Genomic DNA, 25,868 nt, shown 5'->3' with positions numbered 1-25,868 from the left:
CCCAACATAGCGTAGTCCGCTGCACAGATCTTTCCCCTGGAAGTGGGATCAGATACCTGGATTTCACAGGGGAGGAATCCAATCGGCGGAAGTTGCATTTCTGGATGGAACTCCCCTTTAAAAAAGAAGAGCTCTCTCTTATTGTATGTTGTTTTTTTTCTATCTTTATTTTACAATGTTACATAGTTGCATCCAATTCAGCTGTTCAGCTTGAGTTTGAGTGTGTGTGTTTATGTCTCTACCACTTTCCATATCACTACACATTGCACTCACTACGAAGCACATCTAAAAGCTTTCTGATATTATCTACACTCCACATTTACGCCACCAACCGTGGAAGGGAGTTCCACATCCTTACCACTCTAAGGCCCCATTCACGCCTGAACGTGGCGTTTTCAGGCAGAAAATCTGCGATTTTGCTGCGTTTTTACAGCGATTTTGTGACGTTTTTTAACCGCGTTTTGACGCGATTTTGTCCAGGGCAAAAGGACACCAATGTAAAAAGAAGAAAAATGCCAAAATCTGCCCGATTTGAGCGACAAAAAAGGGTCCAGAACTTGTTTGAGCTTCAGGCGTTCGGCTTCAGGCGACATGGAGTGGAGATGTGAACCATCTCCATTGAGAATAATAGATTTTTTTCCCCTCCAGCGTTTTGTAGCTTCAGGCTTCAAGCTACAAAACGCTCAGGTGTGAATGGGGCCTAAATGTAAAGCACCCCTAATGTTTTAAGATTTGTGTGTTCTTTAGAGACCCTAGATTAATTAACTAGTTTGGCTTTTTGGACATAGAGTGAACTGTTAGCCCTTGTACACACGGTCGGAGATTCAGACAGATTCAGAATGTGTCCGATCGGACCGTTTTGTCGGATATTCCAACTGTGTGTGGTCTACATCGGACTGTTTCCGTCGGAGTATCCGATGGACCAAGTTTTCCAACTTGTTGGTAATATTTTCCGACAAAATGCTCCGATTGGACATACTCCGATCATGTGTAGAGAATTCCGATCGGACAAAGTGGCACGCATGCTCAGATCAAATTCCTACACCAAAGCTATTGGCTACTAGCGTGAACGTAGTCCCGTCGTAATGAAAAAACGTCATCACGTCGGATTTTCCGACAACTTTGTCCGACCGTGTGTATGCAACAGTTTCAGACAAAATCTGTCTGACAAAATCCGACGGACAAAATCCGACGGATTTGGTAGTCGGAATCTCCGACCGTGTGTACAAGGGCTAATGCAGAAGGTGATAGCTGCAATAGCATCCATCATCCAGTGTCGGTTTTACTCAGCCGACTTACTTTTTCATATGAAACTGATGTAATGGCTGTATAGCTGCTAATCAATTATTTCATAGTGTGGACAGTGCAGCGTGTCCCCCACCTGCTGCCACCCCACATGGTTCCTGGGCTCTCCCCCTCTTCCCGGGACCACATCCACTGGCTTCAGGATGGAGAGTGGGCGGATAACGAGGCACATGCATGTCTCAATCTCTTCTGTACTGAATGAAACTGGAAGCAATGATGATTTTGTCACTTCCGCTTTCAGATCTTCTATCCCCTGGCCGGTAAAGCTAGAAGAACATCTAACAGAGCAGATCTGTGCTTGGTTTCTTTTTATTATTTTTTTTAATCTATTTGTGTTATTTGTAAAATTCCACCTTCTTCATAAGTATGTAGATAATATTAAATAATAATAATAATAAATACATTTTGTTTTTAGGTTCCGGTATCTCGATGCTCCGCACCCTGTTTACCCGGCAGCAGAAAAAAATTTGGATCTTCAATTCACAAATGCTGCTATGAGTGTGTCGCATGTCCAGAGGGAGAGATATCCAACTCATCTGGTAGAGTTCATAGTTGAAATAGGCAGAATTTGTAGCTGTTATGGGATTTGAAATGTGTTCTATGTTTTTTCTTTAACCCCTTCGTACCTAAGGGTAAAACAAATCCTACAGGGGTTGTAAAGGCAGAAGGTTCTTTATCTTAATGGTCCATGGTGCTTTCATGGCATCATTCATTTGTCAGCAGTAGGGATGAGCTTCGCGTTCGAGTCGAACATACGTTCGACTCGAACATCGGCTGTTCGGCGAATACCGAACGTTATGGGCCGTTCGCGCCAAATTCGTGTGGCGCTCATGGCCCACAATGCACTGCGCCATCGCAGTGCATTGCTGGCTCATGATTGGCCAAGCATGCACTGTGACCCCGCATGCTTGGCCAATCACAGCGCCGGCAGCGAGGAGAGCCATGATTGGCCACAGGCAGGATGCCTGTGGCCAATCATAGCTCAGGCTGTGTAGTGCACGCCCCACACTATATAAGGCCGCCAGCGCGGCGGCCTTGTGTAGTGTGTTGGCGTCTGTAGGAGTTAGTGGGTGTTCTGTGTACCTTCAACACAGTATACACCGTTCGTTATCGGCCGATTTTGCGTTCTTGCTCTTCTGTAGTGCAGTATACACCATTATAGCTAGCTATCTTGCTCTTTTTAAATAGAGCTTGCAGTCAGTTGTAGGAGATTGTGCGTGCTGTCTGCGTGCCCTGACCGCAGAATACACCGTTATATCCACCTATATAGCTAGCTATCTTGCTCTTTTTAAATAGAGCTTGCAGTCAGTTGTAGGAGATTGTGCGTGCTGTCTGCGTGCCCTGACCGCAGAATACACCGTTATATCCACCTATATAGCTAGCTATCTTGCTCTTTTTAAATAGAGCTTGCAGTCAGTTGTAGGAGATTGTGCGTGCTGTCTGCATGCCCTGACCGCAGAATACACCGTTATATCCACATACATAGCTCTTCTCTGAGCCATCTGCCATCTGCAGGAGTGGGTGTTGTGTGTGCCTCCAGCACAATATACACTACCCAATTGCTGGTTTTGCCATCTTCCTTCAGGCCATTACCATGTTTGATAGGCCAGCAAGGAGAAGCAGACAGGCGCGAGCCGATAAAAGATGGCAAGCAGGCTCTGTGTCTAGAGACAACATTGCTGGTCGTGGACGCGGTGCATCGTCATCATCAGCACGTGGCCATGGGACACGCTTGTCCTTCTTTTCGGCAGCTGGACATGTTGAGCCGCAACATGCCGAAGACTTGGTAGAGTGGATGACCAAGTCCTCTTCATCCTCCTCATCCTCTCTCACCCAGGCTCAGGGTACTAGCATAGCAGCTGCCAACGCATCGTCTTCCCTCCTCTCAATGTCATCATCAGTGGCTCCTTCCCTAGACCCACCACGTCCTCCTGAGGAGTCTCCTGAACTCTTTGAGCACAGTGTTGGGTATATGCTCCAGGAGGATGCCCAGTGTTTTGTAGGCTCTGATGATGATACTCAGCTAGAGGAAGGCAGTAGTGTGAGCACAGAGATGGGATGCTCAAGAAGGACAGCAATCTGGCAGTCATGTTCCACAAGCTGCAGCATACTGCCAGGTTTGCTCCAGCGATGAAGAGGGGGGGGGGTGATGGGGGCACTGACTCCACGTGGGTGCCTGGTAGGAGAGAGGAGGAGGAGGAGGCACATGTCCAATGAGGCAGGATGCCCTCCGGGGGCCAGCTTAGGGGCAGCACACTGACTGAATCACACCGCAGAGCTCCGCCTGTGCAGGGCGCTGCCTCTGCACGTTATTCTAAAAGTTCTTTGGTGTGGGCCTTTTTTGAGACGAGTGCATCAGATCGCACCTCTGCTATTTGCAACATATGTCTCAAGCGTATCTCGCGTGGCCAAAACATCAGCCCCTTGAGCACCACATGCTTGACCAGACATATGTTGACCTGCCATGCAGCTCGTTGGCAAGCGTACCTTAAAGACCCACACCAAAGAACAAAGCGGACCTCTCCTTGCTCCTCATCAGCTGGGATCTCCAACCCCACTAGACCTTCAGTCCTCTCTGAAACCTGTTCTGAGAGCAATGAAGGTGTAGAATTAGGTGTGTAACAGCCAAGTGCTTCTGGGCACTCTGCTAGCAGTACACCCACGTCCGATTATAGCAGGCAAATTTCCCTGCCCCAGCTGCTGAACCGCCGAAAGAAGTTCACTTCCAGCCATCCACATGCCCAGCGGTTGAATGCCAGCTTGGCTAAATTGCTAGCACTTCAACTGCTGCCTTTTCAGTTGGTAGACTCGGCCCCCTGAGTTTGTACAATGTGCGGTTCCTCAGTGGCAGGTCCCCAAACGCCACTTTTTCTCACGGAAGGCGATTCCGGCTCTCTACCGGCATGTGGAAGGCAATGTCCTTGCCTCGCTGGACAGGGCGGTCAGCGGTAAGGTGCATATTACCGCTGACTCATGGTCCAGCAGGCATGGACAGGGACGTTACCTGTCTTTCACGGCCCATTGGGTCACTCTTCTGGCAGCTGGGAAGGATGCAGGACAAGGTGCAGTAGTGTTGGAGGTTGTTCCGCCACCACGCCTCCAAAATGCTACTATTGGTTGTGACACACCTCTCTCCTCCACCCCCTCCTCTTCTTCTTCCTCCATGGCCTCTTCCAGTGTTCTGTCCTCAGAACCAGCGGTGCTCCTTAGGCATTCCAGGGGCTACGCAAGTACGCAGGCAAAACGATGTCATGCCGTGCTTGCGCTGGTTTGTTTGGGGGACAGGAGCCACACTGGGGCAGATGTTTTGTCAGCTCTGCAGGGGCAGGCCGAGAGGTGGTTGACGCCACGCCAGCTTAAGCCAGGAATGGTGGTTTGTGACAATGGCACCAACCTCCTCTCCGCCCTCCGACAGGGACAACTGACCCATGTGCCCTGTGTGGCTCACGTCCTTAACCTGGTGGTGCAGCAGTTCTTGGGCAGGTACCCGGGCTTACAGGATGTCCTGAAGCAGGCCAGGAAAGTCTGTGTGCATTTCCGCTGAACATTTAATGCCTGTGCTCGGCTGGCTGAGCTCCAAAAGGAGTTGAACCTGCCCAAGAACCGCCTTATATGTGACATGCCCACCAGGTGGAACTCAACGTTGGCCATGCTGCAGCGGCTGCACACGCAACAGAGGGCCATCAATGAGTACCTGTGTGACTACGGCACCAGGACAAGGTCAGGGGAGCTCGGTTTTTTCTCACCACACCAGTGGGGCATGATCAGGGATGCATGCACTGTCCTGTCACTGTTTGAGGAGGCCACAAGGATGGTGAGCAGTGACAGTGCATACATCAGTGACACTGTACCTCTTGTCCACCTCTTGGAGCATATGCTGCGTGGAACAATGGACAGGGCACTTGAGGCAGAACAGAGGCAGGAAGAGGAGGACTTCCTTGCCTCTCAAGGCCCCCTTAAACCAGACAGTGTTCCTGCTGTGCCACCCATCACACAGGAAGAGGATGAGGAGGAGGAGGAGGATGATTGTGTCAGCCTGGAGGTGGAGGCTGGCACTCAGCATCAGCAGCAGCAGCAGTCTTGTAGGGATGATTTAAACTCCCAAGAAACTCGTGGACTTGTACGTGGCTGGGAGGAGGTAGCTGCGGATCATGTTGTCCTTAGTGACCCAGAGGACTCCGGACCGAATGCCTCAGCTAACCTACGCTGCATGGCCTCCCTGATCCTGCAAAGCCTGCGGAAGGATCCTCGTATTCTTCGGATCAAGGAGAGGGACCATTACTGGCTGGCCACTCTCCTTGATCCACGGTACAAGGGTAAGGTTGCTGACCTTATCTTGCCGTTGCAGAGGGAGCAGAGGATGAGACATCTCCAGGAGGCCTTGCAGAAAGGTCTGTGCAACACGTTCCCAGAAACTGGGAGGTTACAAACTCCTGGTCCTGGACAACATGTTGCTGAGGCATCGGTCAGAAGGATCGGTGGAGAAGGTGGCCGTCTGCCCGATGCGTTCTGACAATTTTTTAGTCCACAGCCCCAAGGTATGATCGGTTCCAGCAACCATCTCCAGGGTCTGATTTACATGGTGCAGGAATACCTAGGGGCAAGGTCAGACTTGGACACCTTCCCCACCGAAAATCCTCTGGCATACTGGGTCTTGAGGATGGATCACTGGCCAGAGCTTGCACAGTATGCAATTGAGCTACTGGCCTGTCCTGCATCCAGCGTTCTTTCAGAACGCACCTTCAGTGCTGCTGGTGGCTTTGTTACCGATCACAGGGTGCGCCTGTCCACTGACTCAGTTGATCGACTGACCTTCATCAAGATGAATCAGTCTTGGATCACCCACAGCTACCAAGCACCTGAAGCTGATGTAACCGAATATATTTTTTTTGAAATATCACATCCCTTCAAGACTGCCTATGCTGATGCTGAGTGACTGCCCTGTTATGTTGATTGTCTATCCTCTTCCTCCTCCGCTGATATGTTGGAAGAACATTTTTGGTTCTGGGTGATGCCACCAGCCCAATTTTTCAGCCCCTGTTTAACAGGGGCGTTTAATTACAATTTTTGATGCAATGCTTTGCAGCCGGGCTCATTCCTGCACCACAACTAGAGTATATGGGAGAGGTTGCAGTGTCGTGGCACCAGCACCAGTGCCTAAGGCCCAATTTTTCAGCCCTTGTTTAACAGGGGCATGTAATTACAATTCTTGATATAATATTTCACAGCAGGGCCCGTTCCTGTGCCCACCGAGAGTAACTGTGAGGACTTATAGTGTTGTGGCACCAGCACCAAAACCACCAAAGGCCCAATTTTTCTACCACTGCTCAACAATGGCATGTAATTACAGTTCTTGATATAATTGTTCATAGCAGGGTGCACCAGCGCCCACCAAGAGTCACTTTGAGGGCTTACAATGTTGTGGCAAAACCAACACCTTGTTCCGCCATTTCTGCAGAGCATATAGGGCAGGCCCCTACTTTCAAACATCCAACTTACAAATGTCTCCTACTTGCAAACGGAAGGAGACAACAGGAAGTGATATGAAAAAAGACGGACGGCAAAACAAATTATACAGGGGTGATAACCCTTCCCTATGTTTTCCAAAAAGCTTAAAAATAGATTTTTTGACTGGAGCTACACTTTAAAAATGTACCAGTTCAAAATTACAAACAGATTCTACTTAACACAACAAACCTATACAGTCCCTGTCTTGTTTGCACCGCCTGTATACTGCTGTTCTGAGTATATAGGGCCTGGGGGCCACACGGATTTCCTTTTTTTAATATGGGTACGGGGTTCCCCTTAATATCCGTACAAGACCCAAAGGGGCTGGTAATGGGCAGGGGGGCTACCCATGCCATTTTTCTCAATGATTTTCATCCATATTGCCGGAACCAGATAAAACATTAAAACTGCAATCAGTTTTAAATGACGTTATTCCATTAAATGTCATTTTGTGCACGGACTGTTCTAAACACTGGAAACACGTGGCACTTCACAGGCATACTATAGACACCCCCCAGGCATGATATTTAAAAGAATATTAAACTTTTTTTTCACTTTAATCGTCATTAAAATCAGTGCTCCCGCCAAAACTGACATTTTTAAAAACATTTTAGGCATTGACCCATGTCCCCTGGGGCAGGAGCCAGGTCCCCAAACCCTTTTTAGGACAGTATCTTGCATATTAGCCATTAAAATTAGCACTTTTAATTTCAAACGTTCGTGTCCCATAGACTTCAATGGGGTTCTAAAGTTCGTACGAATTTTGGGTCCGTTCGAAAGTTCTGGTGCGAACCGAACCGGGGGGTGTTCGGCTCATCCCTAGTCAGCAGGAGATTCCCTGCTCCAATCTGAAAGTCAAGAAATAGGCAGAGAAGATGGCTGACATAGATTACTAAGTGTGGCGCTGACCATATTTGATCAATGACATCAGCTAGCATCCCTGCTTTTACCTTTAGATGTGGGTCAGCGTTCGGCATGATTGACAATGGATCCACTTTGCTGGACAACACAATTGCGATATAACTGCAAAAACTCTTCATGCCTAGAATGAAATTTAAGGTTGTATCCCACCCAAAAAAAGAAGAAAAGCATAGGGTTCCCCCAAATTTTAAACCAGGACCTTATTCAAGTATCACACAAGAGAAACAATGCTCATACACAGAAATGTCAGCAGAAATCACAGGTGCTCTATCCACAGTTGCTTGTCTGTAAGATGATCCGCATAACGAGTTGCTGCTCTTGAAAATCTTCATGTCTATTGAAAAACCACAGTGTACAAACACACATAAAACCAGTTGACGTGTTTCAGCCTACAAGGCCTTAGTCATAACTACCATCTTATTCAAGCATGCAGCTTGACTGGCAAGGATATAGTTATGGATAAATGTACACACCCCCTTCCTTAACCATACCAGACCACATGTTCCCAACATGGGGAGGGTATCTTGTCAAGAGGGATTCCTCCTATGTTAATGAGAACAAGGAACTCTTCCCCACATCCCTGGCCCAGTGGTTGTGGGGGTCAGTAGGGAGGAACTTACTACAATCTGGGAGGCCCCCAAATACTGCCCCTCCACTTACATGTATGAGACAGGCACTTACTCATGCACAAAAAAATGAACAATGGATAAACACACTAATGCCGCGTACCCACAGACTTTTCGACGGACAAGGTCCGGCATACAATCCGCCGAACTTTCAAACAGACGGACTTGGCCACACACAATCACTCCAAAAGTCAGACGGATTTGAACGTGATGATGTAGAATAAGGAAGTTCATAGCCAGTAGCCAATAGGTGCCCTAGCTTAGGTTTTAGTCCGTCAGACTAGCACACAGACGACCAGCTTTTTCTGATAACACAAAAACATTTTTTTCACTCATGGTTAGTGTTTGGCTGAAGCCATTTATTATCAGTCAACTGTGTTTACTCTTTTTAAATCATAATGGCAACAGCAACTACCCAAATTACCCTGATCAAAAGTTTACATACCCTGGTGATTTTGGCCTGATAACATGCACACAAGTTGACACAAAGGGGTTTGAATAGCTATTAAAGGTAACCATCCTCATCTGTGATGTTTGTTTGTAATTAGAGGGGTTGATTTACTAAAGGCTAATCCATTTGGCACTACAAGTGCTCTGCAAATGCACTTGGCAGTGCAGTCACTGTAGATCTGAGGGGAAGATCTGAAATGAGGGGAAGCTCTGCTGATTTTATCATCCAATCATGTACAAGCAAAAATGCTGTTTTTTATTTTCCTTGCATGTCACTCTCAGATCTGCAGTGATGGCACTTCCAAGTGAACTTGCAGTGCACTTGTAGTGCAAAGTAGATTTGCCTTTAGGAAATAAACCCCAGTGTGTGTGTGTGTGTGTGTGTGTGTGTGTGTGTGTGTGTGTGTATACAAGGTCAATGAGTTTCTGGTTTCTTGACAGACCCTTGCATCTTTCATCCAGTGCTGCATTGACTTTTCTGGATTCTAAGACATTGGGAAAGCAAAAGAATTGTCAAAGGATCTGCAGGAAAAGGTAGTTGAACTGTATAAAACAGGAAAGGGATATAAAAAGATACCCAAGGAATCGAGAATGCCAATCAGCAGTGTTCAAACTCTAATCAAGAAATGGAAAATTAGGTGTTCTGTTCAAACCAAACCACGGTCAGGTAGACCAAATAAAATTTCAGCCACAACTGCCACGAAAATAGTTTGAGATACAAAGAAAACCCACAAATAGCTTCAGGAGAAATACAGGACTCTGAAGACATGTGGTGTGGCTGTTTCAAGATGCACAATAAGGAGGTGCTTGAAGAAAGATGGGCTGCATGGTCAAGTCGCCAAAAGAAAGCCATTACTATGCAAATGCCACAAAGTATCCCGCTTACAATATGCCAAACAGCACAGAGACAAGCCTCAAACCTTCTGACCCAAAGTCATTTGGAGTGATGAGACCAAAATGTAGCTTTTTGGCCACAACCATAAACGCAACATTTGGAGAGGAGTCAACAAGGCCTATGATGAAAGGTACGGAGGTGGATCGCTGATGTTTTGGGGATGAGTGAGCTAAAAAGGCACAGGAAATTTGGTCAAAATTGTTGGCAAGATGAATGCAGTATGTTATCAAAAAATACTGGAGGAACATTTGCATTCAGCAGCCCGGAAGCTGCGCACGGGACGTACTTGGACCTTCCAACATGACAATGATCCAAAACTCAAGACCAAGTCGACCTGTCATTGGCTACAGCAAAAAAAGTGAAGGTTCTGGAGCCGCCATCTCAGTCTCCTGACCTCAATATCATTGAGCCACTCTGAGGAGAATTCAAACGTGCCGTTCATGCAAGACAGTCCAAGAATTTACAGGAACTGGAGGCTTTTTGCCAAGAGGAATGGGCAGCCAAATACCACAAAAGACAGTGCATACTATTGGAGACTGAGTATCACCTCCACCCATCGAAATACCAGCTCTATTCTCTTTGTAGTGAAGCTTGAAGGTATCTGAAGTGCCAAGCTAGTGACCCAGCAGGGAAGCGTGGGTGACGCTTGAGGGAGATACCACCGCAAAAGCTTTGAGGAGCTCTCCGGATTCAGAGTCGTGAATCAGAGGATCCAGTGAGAGACCAGGAGCTCAAGGGGGCTCAAGAACTACAAGGAGAAGTTGTAGTACAGCTGAGAGAACTGTTACTTTGAGTTAGGAACTGTTTAAGTACTGTTATCATAGGAGACAGCAATCCTGCATGTGCAGAAGTGGCATCTTGCTGGGGCCTTTCCTTGTACGACTGTCCTCCTATTGAAGTCTCGGGTCTGCCAATTGAAATTGCAACTACCGAAGGGTGCCCTGGCCCTAACCCTCTTTCCCTTGCAAAATATAAAAAGGACTGTCAAAGAAATAAAACCTCTTTTACATCCAAGAAGTGTCTGGCGCCCAATGATTTTTATCACCTTTGCACCTATAATAAGGCTTACCTGTAGGTAAAAATAATGTTTCCTAAACCCGTACAGCAGTGATTCTCAACCAGGGTTCTGTGGAACCCTAGGGTTCCCCCAGAGGTTGCTAGGGGTTCCTTCAGCATTGGGCGATTTCTGCCTCTCAGATAAGTTCCCACAGTTCCCAAGATCCTATTGATCTTTTTAGATATCTGTAAGGCGGTCATTCTTCCCAATGACCACAAGTATAAGGACCATTCTTCCCATTGACCATCACACTAATGTATAATGAATTGCATATATCTAATTTTTAGCAGGGGTTCCCCGAGACCAGAGAACTATTTCAGGGGTTCCTCTGTGTTGAAAAGGTTGAGAAAGTCTGCCGTACAGTTTAGGAGATATTCCCCCTGCAATGACCCTCTGACTTCAGCGGTGAATGCGCTCCGGGATTCTCGGCTGAAAGTCCGGTAGACGCCGGACCTTGCCGGGAAAAAGACTCCCACGCGCATGCGCAGGAGTGACGACATCGCTGCTCCGGCCACTCACAGCGCTGGAGCCGCGATACCCGGACACGCCGGGGGGAAATGTCAGCTCGCTCGACGTGGACCGGGTGAGATAACGGCACCTCGTTCTAAGGTAAGTATTTCATAATGAGCTAGTATGCGGTGCAAAAATGTCAGCGGGTCTACTAACTCTGTATATTATGAACAGTGATCTGGCTGATTCTCCCTACAAAGCATCAATCTCCATCTCCTCCCTAGGTCAGCTGATAGCCTCCCAGTACCATATCTATGCTGTTGGCATCCAAATTTATCTTTCTACCCCTCAGCTCACCCCATCAATATCCTCACGCATTACTAATTTACTACCAGACATATTAGTATGCATGTCATACCCATTCCTCAAATTCAATCTATCCAAAACTAATGTCATCATGTGGTGTTAATCGTGGCGGTCTCCAGTCTGGATAAATGTCTTCTGTCTAGCTACCATTTCGCCTTAAAGTGGTTGTAAACCCTTACAAACCGCTTTGACCTACAGGTAAGCCTAGATTAAGGCTTACCTGTAGGTCCAAGAAATATCTCCTAAACCTACACGATTTAGGAGATATTTGCCGAAAGACAGACACCACTGTCTACGGCGCATGCGCCGTAGACAGCGGAGCGCAGGCGCGCTGAGCGTGGCACCATCTCCTGTGCGCATGCATGCTTTGCCGAATGACAGCGGTGGAGCAGCGAGACCCCACCGAGAAGATGGATGCGCCGGACTACAGGAGACAGCGGTGAATTCGCTGGCTCCTGTGTCAGGTAAGTGACACATAATGGACTACTATGCGATGCATAGTAGTCCATTATGCTTTACCTTTGCAGGGAATGAAAGAGGAAGTAAACTCATCAGGGTTTACTTCCTCTTTAACGCTGAAGGACTCTATATGTGTTATTTTAACCTTATCATATTTTGAATCCCCTATTATGGTTTATTGTTATCCCTTTCAGTAATGGACTTGATTATTATTATTGTAATTTAAATAAAGAAGCACTTCAATTTACATTATATATGTTATTGCTCATTTTTGTAACCCAGCTTTGTTCAAGTCCATCTAAATCTGCTAGTGCGTCTAACACTAACCTTTCCCCATATTGGCAATGCTGATGTCCATGGCTGGCCCTGGTGCTCCTCCTGTCAAGTGGAGACACCCTAAGCCCTTGTACACACAGTCGGAGATTCCAACAGAATGTGTCCTATCGGACCGCTTTGTCGGATAATCCGACTGTGTGTGGTCTCCATCGGACTGTTTCCGTCTGAGATTTCCCGACATAATGCTCCGATCGGACATACTCTGATCATGTGTAGCCTACTCCGATGGACAAAGTGCCACGCATGCTCAGATCAAATTCCTAGACCAAAGCTATTGGCTACTAGCCTGAACGTAGTCCCGTCGTAACAAATAACGTCATCACGTTATGTACAATCGGATTTTCCGACAACTTTGTCTGACCGTGTGTATGCAACAGTTTCGGACAAAATCCATCGGACAAAATCCATCGGACAAAATCCAACGGATTTGGCTGTCAGAATGTCCGACCATGTGTACAAGGGCTAAGAATGGAACTGTGTAACTGGTCTGACCACCAAATAAAAGTAATGGGGAAAAAAGAAAACGAATGCAGCCACCACATTAAAGGTTCAGTAATGCTGCGTACACCCGTAGCCAACTATCCGGCGGACTTAGTCTGACGGACTTCCCGCCAGACTGTCCGCCGGACTTTCTGAACGAGCTACTTGCCCGCACACGGCACTTTTTCAGCGGACTAATACGGCGTACTAAGTCCGCCGGACTATCCACCTTACTTTTGTAATGAACGGACTCGCCCACACACGCGGAGGAAAGTCCGCTCATTTTGAGCGCGTCTCCAGGTAGCCGGGGCCACCGCCTGTAAAAGAGCTAGAAGAAAGCGCGGTGACCCGGCAAGAAGAACCGAAGAGGGGGACAAGACCCCCGAAGAGGGGGACAAGACCCCCGAAGTCGGAAGAAGAGGGCGGCGGCGAAGAAGAAAGTCGGGCTCCTCCGCTAGTAAAAGAGCTAGCAGAAGATAGCGGAGGAGTCCGGCGAGAAGACCCCCAAAGACGGAAGACCCCCGGAGCTGTGCAATAAACTATTTTAACCCTTGTGTGTTTTTTTTTTATTTTTTTTTACAGGTTAATGGGTAGGGGTACATTATACCCCATACTCATTCACATAGGGTGGGGGCTGGTATGCGGGGGCCCCCTTATTAAAGGGGGCTCCTGGATTCCGATAAGCCCCCCACCTGCAGACCCCGACAACCAATGGCCAGGGTTGTCGGGAAGAGGCCCTTGTCCTCAGTAACATGGGGACAAGGCGCTTTGGGGTGGGGGGGCGCGCGGCCCCCCCTTCCCCAAGGCACCCCCCATGTTGAGGGCACACAGCCTGGCACGGCTCAGGAGGGGGGGTGCTCTGACAAGGGTCTGATGTGGACCTAGGGGGGACCCCCACGCCGATTTTTCAGCGTAGGGGTTCCCCTTTAAGTCCATACCAGGTGACGGGGCCAGCGACGCCTCCTTCGCTGGCCCCGGCTACCTGGAGACGCGCTCAAAATGAGCGGACTTTTCTCCGCGCGGGAAAAGTCCGCTCATTTCAAAAGTACGGCGGACTAGCACAAACACGGCGGACAGATTGGAGTGCAAAAATACTTTCTTAGTCCGCCGTACTTTTGGGTAAAAAAAAGTCTGCCGGAGGCTACACACGGGCGGATTGTCCGGCGGACTCGAGTTTGCTGGACTTTTCCACCCGATTGTTTGATCGTGTGTACGCGGCATTAGCTGCAATATAATACATTTCTTTGTAAGTTTAATATTGCTTTAAAGAATCTTTGTTGCAGATTGAAAGTACAGTAGATTGTACCGTCTACCACTGCCAAAGTTTACAAATAAAAGTGATGTGTGGTGATGGGGTCTCTTTAAAAACATTGACAAAGAGGATCATTGTGTTTGTGTTGATTTTCCTGCAGACAGTGAAAACTGCATGAAATGTCCTGATGATGATTGGCCAAATGAGAAGAAGGATCGGTGTTTTCCAAAATTGGTGGAATTTCTCTCCTACACTGATGATACAATTTCTGCAGTATTTTCGTCTGTCTCCATCCTCTGTTGTCTTCTGATTGGTTTAATATTGGGGATATTTGTACATTACCAGGACACCCCCATTGTTAAAGCTAATAACCGGAACCTGAGCTATCTTCTCCTGGTCTCCATCATGCTGAGCTTCCTCTGTGTCTTCTTGTTCCTCGGACGTCCAGTAGATGTAACCTGCATGCTGCGTGTGACCTCTTTCGGTGTCATCTTCTCAGTTGCTGTCTCTTCTCTCCTTGCCAAAAGTATCATGGTGTGTATTGCTTTTAAAACCGCCAAACCTGGAAGTTTCTGGAAAAAATGTATGGGAGCCAGATTTCCCATTTCTATAATGTGCGTCTGTTCACTGGTTCAATTAATAATCTGTGTTAGTTGGTTGTCTATTTCTCCTCCATTCCAGGATAAAGACACTCACTCTTATCAGGGAAAGATCATCATTCAGTGTAATGAGGGTTCAGTTATCGGCTTCTACTCTGTGCTGGGATATATGGGGCTTCTGGCAGCTATAAGTTTCATTATAGCTTTTTTAGCCAGGACATTACCGGACAGTTTTAATGAGGCCAAGTACATCACCTTCAGCATGCTGGTGTTCTGCAGTGTCTGGATTGCCATGATCCCGGCCTATCTGAGCACTAAAGGGAAATATATGGTGGCTGTGGAGGTTTTTGCTATAATGGCATCAAGTTCTGGACTTCTTGGCTGTATATTTTTCCCAAAATGTTACAAAATTCTGTTCAGACCTGATCTCAATACAAAAATAGACTTTCTTAGAAATAAAGGACAATAAGCTGTATGATATGAATAATACTTATAATCAAAAAATACAGAATCACTTTTCTCATAATACTCTACTATCTATAGCATGTTGCTAGTCTATTAAGAAGAAAATCTGTTAAATATATAGTATTTGATGTATTTATAAATATGGAAAAATCCATTTTGCTTGGTGTAATAAACACAATTATCAATAATAGTTTGTATGGACCAAATAAGAAATAAATCGTAAAAAAAAAAAAAAAATCATGTTTTAAATTAAAATTTTACGTTATTTAAAGGAAAGCTATATTTTATTTATATGACTTAATAGAACATTTTTTCATTAAGGCTCTGTGGAGTACATATAGGACATACAGTATATACAGAACCACACAGCCCTATCAGCTTAGAAGAGATGAGCATCACCCAGCCTACGTAGGACGAAGCTCTCGGAGGCATTTGCCTCTGCCATACGATTAACATGAGAAGGAGAGGACTTTTGCTAAGTTTAAATATTTTAGTTATCCTTTAACCACTTCAGCTCTGGAAGGATTTACCCCCTTAATGACCAGAGCATTTCATACAATGCTGTACCCAAACAAAACTTGTGTCCTTTTTTTCCCACAAATAGAGCTTTCTATTTGATCACCTCTGCGTCTTTGGGGTTTTTTTTGCGATATAAACTAAAAAAAGACTGAAAATTTTGAACCTAAATTATATTATATAAAATACAAAAAATTCAATTTTAGTCATACATTTAGGCCAAAATGCATTCACCCACATGTCTCAGGTAAAAAAAATGTCAATAAGTGTATATTTATTGGTTTGTGCAAAAGTTAGACCCCTTTCACACCAGGGCGTTTTGCAGGCGCTATAGCGTTAGAAATAGCGCCTGCAAAACGCCCCCTAAAGAAGCTGCACCATTGTGTGTAGTGTGAAAGCCCCGAGGGCTTTCACACTACAGCGGTGCGCTGGCAGGACGTGAGAAAAAAGTCCTGCCAGCAGCTTCTTTGGAGCGGTGAAGGAGCGGTGTGTTTACCGCTCCTCCACCGCTGCTCCCCATTGAAATCAATGGGGCAGCGCTGTATTACCGCCGGCAAAACGCTGCTATTGCGGCATATTGCCAGCGCTTTTAACCCTTTCGCGGCCGCTAGCGGGGGGTAAAAGCGCCCCGCTTGTGGCCGAAATGCGCCGCAAATCCAGCGGTAAAACGCTGCTATAAATAGCAGCGTTTTACCGCCCACGCTATCGGCGGTGTGGTGTGAAAGGGGTCTTATAGCGTCTACAAACTAGGGTACATTTTCTGGACTTGACACAGCCTTTAGTTTATGACTGCCTATCTCATTTCTTGAGGTGCTAAAATAGAAGGGCAGTACAATCCCCCCCCCCCCCTCCAAATGACGACCCCAAGGAATTTGAGCACATTGAATATTTTATTTTTTGGCATTGAAAAATGACAAAAAAAAATAAAAAAATTACACAAAGTTGTCACTAAATGATATATTGCTCACACATGCTATGGTTATATGTGAAATTACACACCAAAATACATTCTGCTGCTTCTCCTGAGTACAGGAATAGAACCTTTGATTTCACTCCCTACTACCTATCATGCTGCATACACACGACTGGACTTTTCGGTGGACTAGGTCCGACGGTCTTCCCGGTGGACTTCCAGCAGAGTTCTGACGGACTTTCCGAATGAACGGCCACACACAATCACATCAAAGTCCGACTGATTCGAACGTGATGACGTATGACCGGACTAGAATTAGGAAGTTCATAGCCAGTAGCCAATAGCTGCCCTAGCGTTGGTTTTCGTCCATCGGACTAGCATACACACGAGCGGATTTCTTGATAGGAACTGAGTCCGGTGGAGTTCCGGTGAAAAAATTTGAAACATGTTCTGTTTCTAAAGTCCGTCAGATTTTTGGACAGCAGACACACGATCGATTTGTCCGAAGGAGTCATTCTGTTGGACCTTTGCTGTCGAAAAGTCCGGTCGTGTGTACGCGGCATTACAGTTTCAAAGGCCATGAAATGCCAAGATAGTGCAACCCCCCCAAATGACCCCATTTTTGGAAAGCTATTTGCTGAGAGACATGTTAAGTCCATGGAATATTTTATATTTTGCCACAAGTTTCGGGAAAATTGCACAATTTTTTTTTTCACAAAGTTGTCACTAAATGATATATTGCTCAAACATTCCATGGGCATATGTGAAATTACACCCCAAAATACACTCTGCTGCTTCTCCTGAGTATGGGGATACCACATGTGTGAGACTTTTTGGCAGTCAGCCGCGTACAGGTCCCAGGGCAGCCATCATACATTTTTGGGCCTCTTACACAGCTTTAGGCCTGCCCTTTATATATATATATATATATATATATATATATATATATATATATATATATATATATATATAATGTCTGCCCCTTCACACCTGTATATATGTCAGCCTTCCTCACACCTGTATATATGTCAGCCTCCCTCACACCTGTATATATGTCAGCCCCCCCTCACACCTGTATATATGTCAGCCCCCTCACACCTGTATATGTGTCAGCCCCCTCACACCAGTATATATATCAGCCTCCCTCACACCTGTATATATGTCAGCCCCCCCCACACCTGTATATATGCTAGCCCCCCACACCTGTATATATGTCTGCCCCCTCACACCTGTATATATGTCAGCCTCCCTCACACCTGTTTATATGTCAGCCCCCCTCACACCTGTATATATGTCAGCCCCCTCACACCTGTATATATGTCAGCCTCCCTCACACCTGTATATATGTCAGCCTCCTCACACCTGTATATATGTCAGCCCCCTCACACCTGTATATATGTCAGCCTCCCTCACACCTGTATATATGTCAGCCCCCCCACACCTGTATATATGCTAGCCCCCCACACCTGTATATATGTCTGCCCCCTCACACCTGTATATATGTCAGCCTCTCTCACACCTGTATATATGTCAGCCCCCCTCACACCTGTATATATGTCAGTCTCCCTCACACCTGTATATATGTCAGCCCCCCTCACACCTGTATATATGTCAGCCCCCTCACACCTGTATATATGTCTCCCCCTCCCACCTGTATATATGTCAGCCTCCCTCACACCTGTATATATGTCAGCCCCCTTCACACCTGTACATATGGCAGCCCCCTCACACCTGAATATATGTCAGCCCCCTCACACCTGTATATATGTCAGCCCCCTCACACCTGTATATATGTCAGCCCCCCTCACACCTGTATATATATCAGCCCTCTCACACCTGTATATATGTCAGCCCCCCTCACACCTGTATATATTGCAGCCCCCTCCCACTTGTATATATGTCAGCCCCCCTCACACCTGTATATATGTCAACCCCCTCACACCTGTATATATGTCAGCACCCCTCACACCTTTATATATTGCAGCCCCCTCACACTTGTATATATGTCAGTCCCCCTCACACCTGTGTATATGTCAGCCCCCTCACACCTGTATATATGTCACCCCCCATACACTATACTATATATGCTAGCCCCCCCAAATACACACACACACCTGTATATATATGTCAGCCCCGCTCACCCACCTGTATATATGTCAGACCCCCACACACACCTGTATATATGTCAGCCCCCTCACACCTGTATATATGTCAGACCCCCACACACACCTGTATATATGTCAGCCCCCTCACACCTGTATATATGTCAGCCCCCCACACACACCTGTATATATGTCAGCCCCCCACACACCTGTATATATGCTAGCCCCCCCACACACACCTGTATATATGTTAGCCCCCCTCCCACCTGTATATGTGTCAGCCCCCCCACACACACCTGTATATATGTCAGCCCCCCTCACACCTGAATATATGTCAGGCCCCCCACACTCACCTGTATTTATGTCAGCCTCCCTACACACCTGTATTTATGTCGGCCCCCCAACACACCTGTATATATGCTAGCCCTAGGGTTGCCACCTGTCCGGTTTTGACCCGGACAGTCCGGGTTTGGACACATGTGCACGGGTTTCCACCCGTCGGAAACCCGGGCACACATCAACCGTCCTGTGGCAGCTGGATCTCTGGCTCCGGCCGTCGCGGCCGCAACAAACATCAATGCTATCAATGTTCAGTTCACACTGCCTAAACATCGTTGCGCTCGAGTCTGAGCCCAGCTCAGCAAAGGCCAGCAGCGGGTGTTCTGTGATTGGCCAAGTAAGCTGCAGGTCATGTGTGGGACGGACCGGATGGGGAACATGAAGGTCCCTGAATAATTTGTCTCAAGCCGTAGCTGCTGGTCACATGTGGATGCAGGGCTGCACTGTGTCTGGATTATCGTGACAGCCCTGCATGCTCCGGAGTCCTAACACACGCTGTGTGTCTGTCTCCTGTCCATCTCTCTCATCCGCTCTGTCAGCCGCCCCCCCCCCTCCTGGCTCTCTATCTGCCAGACCCCCCTCCCCTCTCTGCCAGACTCCCCTCCCCTCTCTGCCAGACTCCCCTCCCCTCTCTGCCAGCCCCCCCCCTCTCCTCTCTGCCAGACCCCCGTTCATCTCTGCCAGACCCCCCTCCCCTCTCTGCCAGACCCCCCTCTCCTGTCTCTCTCTGCCAGTCCCCCCTCTTCTCTCTGCCAGACCCCCCTCTCCTGTCTGTGTCTCTCTCTCTCTCTCTGCCAGACCCCATCTGCTCTCCGCTAGACCCCCCTCTCCTGTCTCTCTCTCTCTCTCTCTCTCTCTCTGCCAGACCCCGCTCTCCTCTCTGCCAGTCCCCCCTCTCCTGGCTCTCTATCTGCCAGACCCCCCTCTCCTCTCTGCCAGTCCCCCCTCTCCTGTCTCTCTATCTGCCAGACCCCCCCCTCCTCTCTGCGAGACCCCCCTCCCTGCCAGACTCCCCTCCCCTCTCTGCCAGACCCCCCCCTCCCCTCTCTGCCAGACCCCCCCTCTCCTCTCTGCCAGACCCCCCTCCCCTCTCTGCCAGACCCCCCTCCCCTGTCTGTCTCTCTCTCTCTCTCTCGCTCTCTCTCTCTCTCTGCCAGACCCCCTCTCCTCTCTGCCAGACCCCCCTCTCCTTTCTCTCTCTATCTGCCAGACCCCCCCTCCTCTCTGCCAGTCCCCCCTCTCCTGGCTCTCTATCTGCCAGACCCCCCCTCTCCTCTCTGCCAGTCCCCCCTCTCCTGTCTCTCTATCTGCCAGACCCCCCCTCTCCTCTCTGCCCGACCCCTCTCTCCTCTCTGCCCGACCCCTCTCTCCTCTCTGCCCGACTTCCCTCTCCTCTCTGCCCGACCCCCCTCCCCTCTCTGCCAGACCCCCCTCCCCTCTCTGCCAGACCCCCCTCCCCTCTCTGCCAGACCCCCCTCTCCTCTCTGCCAGTCCCCCCTCTCCTGGCTCTCTATCTGCCAGACCCCCCCCTCCTCTCTGCCAGTCCCCCCTCTCCTGCCTCTCTATCTGCCAGACCCCCCCCTCTCCTCTCTGCCAGACCCCCTTCTCCTCTCTGCCAGACCCCCCTCTCCTCTCTGCCAGACTTCCCTCTCCTCTCTGCCAGACCCCCCTCTCCTGTGTGTGTATGTGTGTGTGTCTCTCTCTCTCTGCCAGACCCCCTCTCCTCTTTGCCAGACCCCCCTCTCCTATCTCTTTCTTATCTCTCTCTGCCAGACCCCCCTCTCCTCTCTGCCAGTCTCTCCTCTCCTCTCTGCCAGTCCCCCCTCTCCTCTCTGCCAGATCCCCCTCTCCTGTATGTCTCTCTTTCTCTCTCTCTCTGCCAGACCCCCCCTCTCCTCTCTGCCAGACCCCCCCTCTCCTCTCTGCCAGACTCCCCCTCTCCTCTCTGCCAGACTCCCCCTCTCCTCTCTGCCAGACTCGCCCTCTCCTCTCTGCCAGACCCCCCCCTCTCCTCTCTGCCAGACCCCCCCTCTCCTCTCTGCCAGACCCCCCTCTCTTCTCTGCCAGACCCCCCTCTCTTCTCTGCCAGACCCCCCTCTCTTCTCTGCAAGACCCCCCTCTCTTCTCTGCCAGACCCGCCTCTCCTCTCTCCTGTCTCTCTCTCCTCTCTGCCAGACCCCCCTCTCTTCTCTGCCAGACCCCCCTCTCTCCTGTATCTCTATCTCTCTCCTGACCCTTTTTTACCTCCCTCCCCCCACCTCTTTCCCTCCTCAGGTGATGGGGGCCCTAATCATTTCTAACAGCAGCCCGTGAGTGAATGCTCCAGCTCCCACACTTCCTGGCTCGAAGCAGCTCTCGGTAAGGCAGTCTAATGGGGGTCTTTCAGGGCAGGGGACACTGATGTGGGGATCCCTGATCTATCAAGGGGGGGACCGATATAAGGGAAGGGGAATCTGAGCTAATGGGGGGAGTCTGTGGGGAGGGGGGTTCTGACTGCTTTTGACCACTTAGAGACCCCCTATTATATCAGCACCTCCTCCCCCTACTTGGAGACCTCTATTAGATAAGGGGAACTCTCTTTATATACGCACCCCCTTTAGAGACCCACATCATGATATAAGGATCAGTGTGTCCTTATATCAACCCCCTTTTTAGAGACTGGTCTCCTCTCTGCCAGACCCCCCTCTCTTCTCTGCCAGACCCCCTTCTCTTCTCTGCCAGACCCCCTTCTCTTCTCTGCCAGACCCCCCTCTCTTCTCTGCCAGACCCCCCTCTCTTCTCTGTCAGATTCCCCTCTCTTCTCTGTCAGATTCCCCTCTCTTCTCTGTCAGATTCCCCTCTCTTCTCTGTCAGATTCCCCTCTCTTCTCTGTCAGACCCCCCTCTCCTCTGAGACTGGTCTCTAAAGGGAATCTGATATAGGGGACCCTGATCTAAAAAATAAATAAATAATAAAACATGCAGTGCAACCTCCCCTTATAATTATATTAATTCAAATGTGAAAAAATAAATTGTGAATGATGGTGGAAACCCCCCAGGATAATCCAAGTATTAATACACTCCAATCTTATTTAAACATACATATTGTTAAATTTCCACACACATACAATAGTGTATGAATAGTGGTGTAAATCCATTCCACAAGGTGCTGTGCTAATATCCAACGTATATAACTCAAAAGGTGTTTATAAATTGGATATTAGCACAACACATTTTGGAATGGATTTACACCACTATTCATACACTATTGTATGTGTGTGGAAATGAACAATAGGTATGTTTTTGTTTTTTTTTAAAGATTGCAGTGTATTAATACTTGGATTATCCTTGGGGGTTTCCACCATCATTCACAATTATTGAGGTTGTGCTGCATTTTGTTTCAATTTAAAAAATGTTTGGGTTTCTAAGGGGAGGACTGATATAAAGGGATTCTGATCTAATGGGTTCCTCTATGGGGGTCCCTGTATTATGGAGGGTATAATACTGACCCCTATATTAAGTGTGTGACACTGACCCTGTGTTATGGGGGTTAACACTGACCCCTGTATTGAAAAGGGGGGGGGTGATACTGACCCTGTATTATGTCGCCTAGGATTGCCACCTGTGTGGGGTCCACTTGAATAGCTCAGGTTTTCAATCGTGTCTGAATTTCTGCCTAAGACCCAGTCACATTATTCATTCAGATCGAACTGTGGCTTCGCAAGTTACTAAGATAGTCGGACACCAATCCATTGCCACCTGTTAAAATTGGCCACACAAACTGTTCACCGCGGAGTGTTAAGTGCGACGCATTATTGCTCTCCTCCTGGTCTTTAAAATCCTATAGAGTATAGCACAAAAAAATTTGCCATGCACCGCTAAAGTGTTCGGGTTTGGCTTGAAGAAAAGGTGGCAACCCTAGCTAGCCCCCCCACACACACCTATATATGTCAGCCCCCCTCACATCTGTATATATGTCAGCCCCCCTCACCTCTGTATATATATATATATATATATATATATATATATATATATATATATATATATGTGTGTCAACCCACCTACACGCCTGTATAAATGGCAGCCCCACACACACACACCTGTATACAGTGACGACTGGTGCTCAAAATTTTTCGGGGGGGTGCAAACAAACTGAACAATTCAGAAAAAAACATCAATTGCAGCCACTGTGCCCATCGAAATCAGCCACTATGCCCATCAAATGCAGCCACTGTGCCATCAAATGCAGCCACTGTGCCCATCAAATTCAGTCGCTGTGCCCATCAAATGCTGCCACTGTGTCATAAAATGCTGCCACTGTGCCCATGAAATGCCACCACTGTGCCCATTTAAAAGTTAACACTGTGACCCCCCCGGCCGCTTGCTGTCCGCCCGGCACTTACCCTATCTCGGTGGGGCAGCGGGTGGCAGCGGCGTCTCCTCTCCTCCTCCTGATAGGCATCCAATCACAGTGAATCAGGTGAAGGGTAACAGGGTAGAGAGGCGGTTCAGTGTTAGAAAAGCAAATATTAATTGTTCTAACACACCTTGGTAAACTGCGAGCGCAATGTTCTGCTCTCGCAGTTCACTTTTTTTGAAGCATATTAGAGCCTATAGCTCTAATCAGGTGCTTCAAAAATACATGCCCGCCGCTGTAATTCAGGCGCCCGGCACCCAAAAAGGGTCTGGATGCCTGAATAGGGGGTGGCTACAGCGGCCATGGATAGAATCATGCTATGCAATGCATGAATCTATCCATGATACATAGCAGTGGCTGGCTGGAGAGAGGGGGTGGCGCCCGCGCACCCTTAATGGGCGCATCGCCACTGCCTGTATATATGCCAGCCCAGCCCCCCCACACACACCTGTATATATATATATATATATATATATATATATATAAATATATATATGTCAGACCCACAGATACAAAAATCTGTAAACACGCAAGGCTCTGCCCCTCCCCCCCTACACAAACAACCCCCCTCCCATTCCTTCAAAGCCCATACTTGTAAAGAATTTCTTCCTACCTGGTCCCAGCTCATTTTCACAAAGCTGACATGCTGCAGACACATAAAAGCCCAGTACACAAGGGGTGCACATGCACATAGTAGCCAGAAGTGGCAGTAAAGAGCTCAATGTCTGAGCTGAATGTCACAGAGAGCACACATTGTGAGATTGTTTCTGTAATGCACAGCATGGCTCCCTTCATCTGTCCTGCCTCCTTCTGGCCCCGTGGGCCCCTTACAGTTGTAACGGCTGTACCCCCTGATGGCGGCCCTGACAGGACCCCAGAATCCATCACTGCCTTCAGGCTTTCTAAGGGCATACATTTTTTATTTCACTCCTCGCTACCTATCACAGTTTCGGAAGTCATCAAATGCTCAGATAGCACAACTCCCCCCCATGACCCCATTTTGGAAATTAGACACCCCAAGCTATTTGCTGAGATAGGTAGTGAGGAAGTTAACCATTTTACGCCCTTAGAAATCCTGAAATCGGTGATTGGTTTTTGGGGTCCTGTACGCATCTAGGCTGCCAAAAAGTCCCACACATGTTACATAGTCACACAGGTTGAAAAAAGACACAAGTCCATCAAGTCCAACCTATGTGTGTGATTATATGTCAGTATTACATTGTATATCCCTGTATGTTGTGGTTGTTCAGGTGCTTATCTAATAGTTTTTTGAAACTATCAATGCTCCCTGCTGAAACCACCCCCTGTGGAAGGGAATTCCACATCCTTGCCGCTCTTACAGTAAAGAACCCACTATGCAGTTTAAGGTTAGACCGCTTTTCTTCTTGTTTCAGTGAATTCCCTTTTGCAGAAAAGTTTTATCCCTATTGTGGGGTCACCAATACAATATTTATAGATTGAAATCATATTCTGTCTCAAGCATCTCTTCTCCAGAGAGAACAAGTTCAGTGCTTGCAAACTTTCCTCATAACTAATATCCTCCAGACCCTTTATTCGTTTTGTTGCTCTTCTCTGTACTCTCTCCAGTTCCAGGACATCCTTTCCACATCCTGTGGGGAAGTTATTGACCTGCTTAGCTTAGTATCGTCTGCAAATACAGAGATTGAGCTGTTTATCCCATCCTCCAGGTCATTTATAGTTACATAGTTAGTAAGGTTGAATAAAGACACCAGTCCATCCAGTTCAACCTGAGTGTCTACATTTGTCCCTATCCCTGTACATTGCACACTCACATCAGTCCCTACCCTCAAGGAGCCCACAAGCCAAGTTACAGTCACATATGCTTGGCGCTTACACTTCACACTTCGACGTTTTCACAGATAAAGAGATCCCAGTTTTAGCGTGTTGGCAGCCTTTCTCTGAATTATTCTCTTTTGAGTTTTTTGACTACTGCGCAGTGTTATTTTATATATATAGCCAATCAGGATTAGACAAGACATTCAAGACATTTGACCAATCATGAAACATTGACATTTAGAGCGTCATACATTAAGCAGAATTTTTAGGGGAATTTTTGATAAAAGATCCCCAGACACATATTTATAAAAATATATATCATGACCTTTAAAATTGTCTACATTAAACCACATAAAATCACCTTATGAATATTTCCTACTTCCTATAAAAATTCTAAAGCTAGCTCTGACCACAAATGCATCCTGTTTCTTGCAGACTTCAGAAGTAACTTGCAAAGCATGGTGTTTCACTAAACTTCAGTAAATATCTGTTCAAGCAGAGTCTAAATGTAATAAGAGGAGTATAAATTTAAAGGGTGACTCTCCCTACCCTTACAGCATGTAATTACAATTCTTGATATAATAGTTCATAGGAGGGCCCATTCCTGTGCCCACCCAGAGTAACTATGAGGACTTAT

The 25,868-nt window shown here is 47.6% G+C and overlaps 1 protein-coding gene across 1 annotated transcript; it reads left to right on the top strand.

The window, feature by feature from the left end:
- Window positions 1–1,728: 1,728 nt before the first annotated feature.
- Window positions 1,729–15,304, top strand: LOC143976207 (vomeronasal type-2 receptor 26-like). Its single transcript, XM_077478627.1, has 2 exons — window positions 1,729–1,844; window positions 14,266–15,304. The coding sequence occupies exon 2, from the start codon at window positions 14,280–14,282 to the stop codon at window positions 15,171–15,173; it is 894 nt and encodes a 297-aa protein (XP_077334753.1). The 5' UTR covers window positions 1,729–1,844; window positions 14,266–14,279; the 3' UTR covers window positions 15,174–15,304.
- The last annotated feature ends 10,564 nt before the right edge of the window (window positions 15,305–25,868 follow it).

Source organism: Lithobates pipiens, unplaced genomic scaffold (assembly GCF_037356315.1).
Source record: "Lithobates pipiens isolate NorthernLeopardFrog02 unplaced genomic scaffold, aLitPip1_a1.2 Scaffold_13, whole genome shotgun sequence".
Lineage (NCBI taxonomy): Eukaryota > Metazoa > Chordata > Amphibia > Anura > Ranidae > Lithobates > Lithobates pipiens.
Note: the sequence above shows the minus strand (reverse complement) of the source record. Positions and strands in the feature narration are given on the sequence as shown.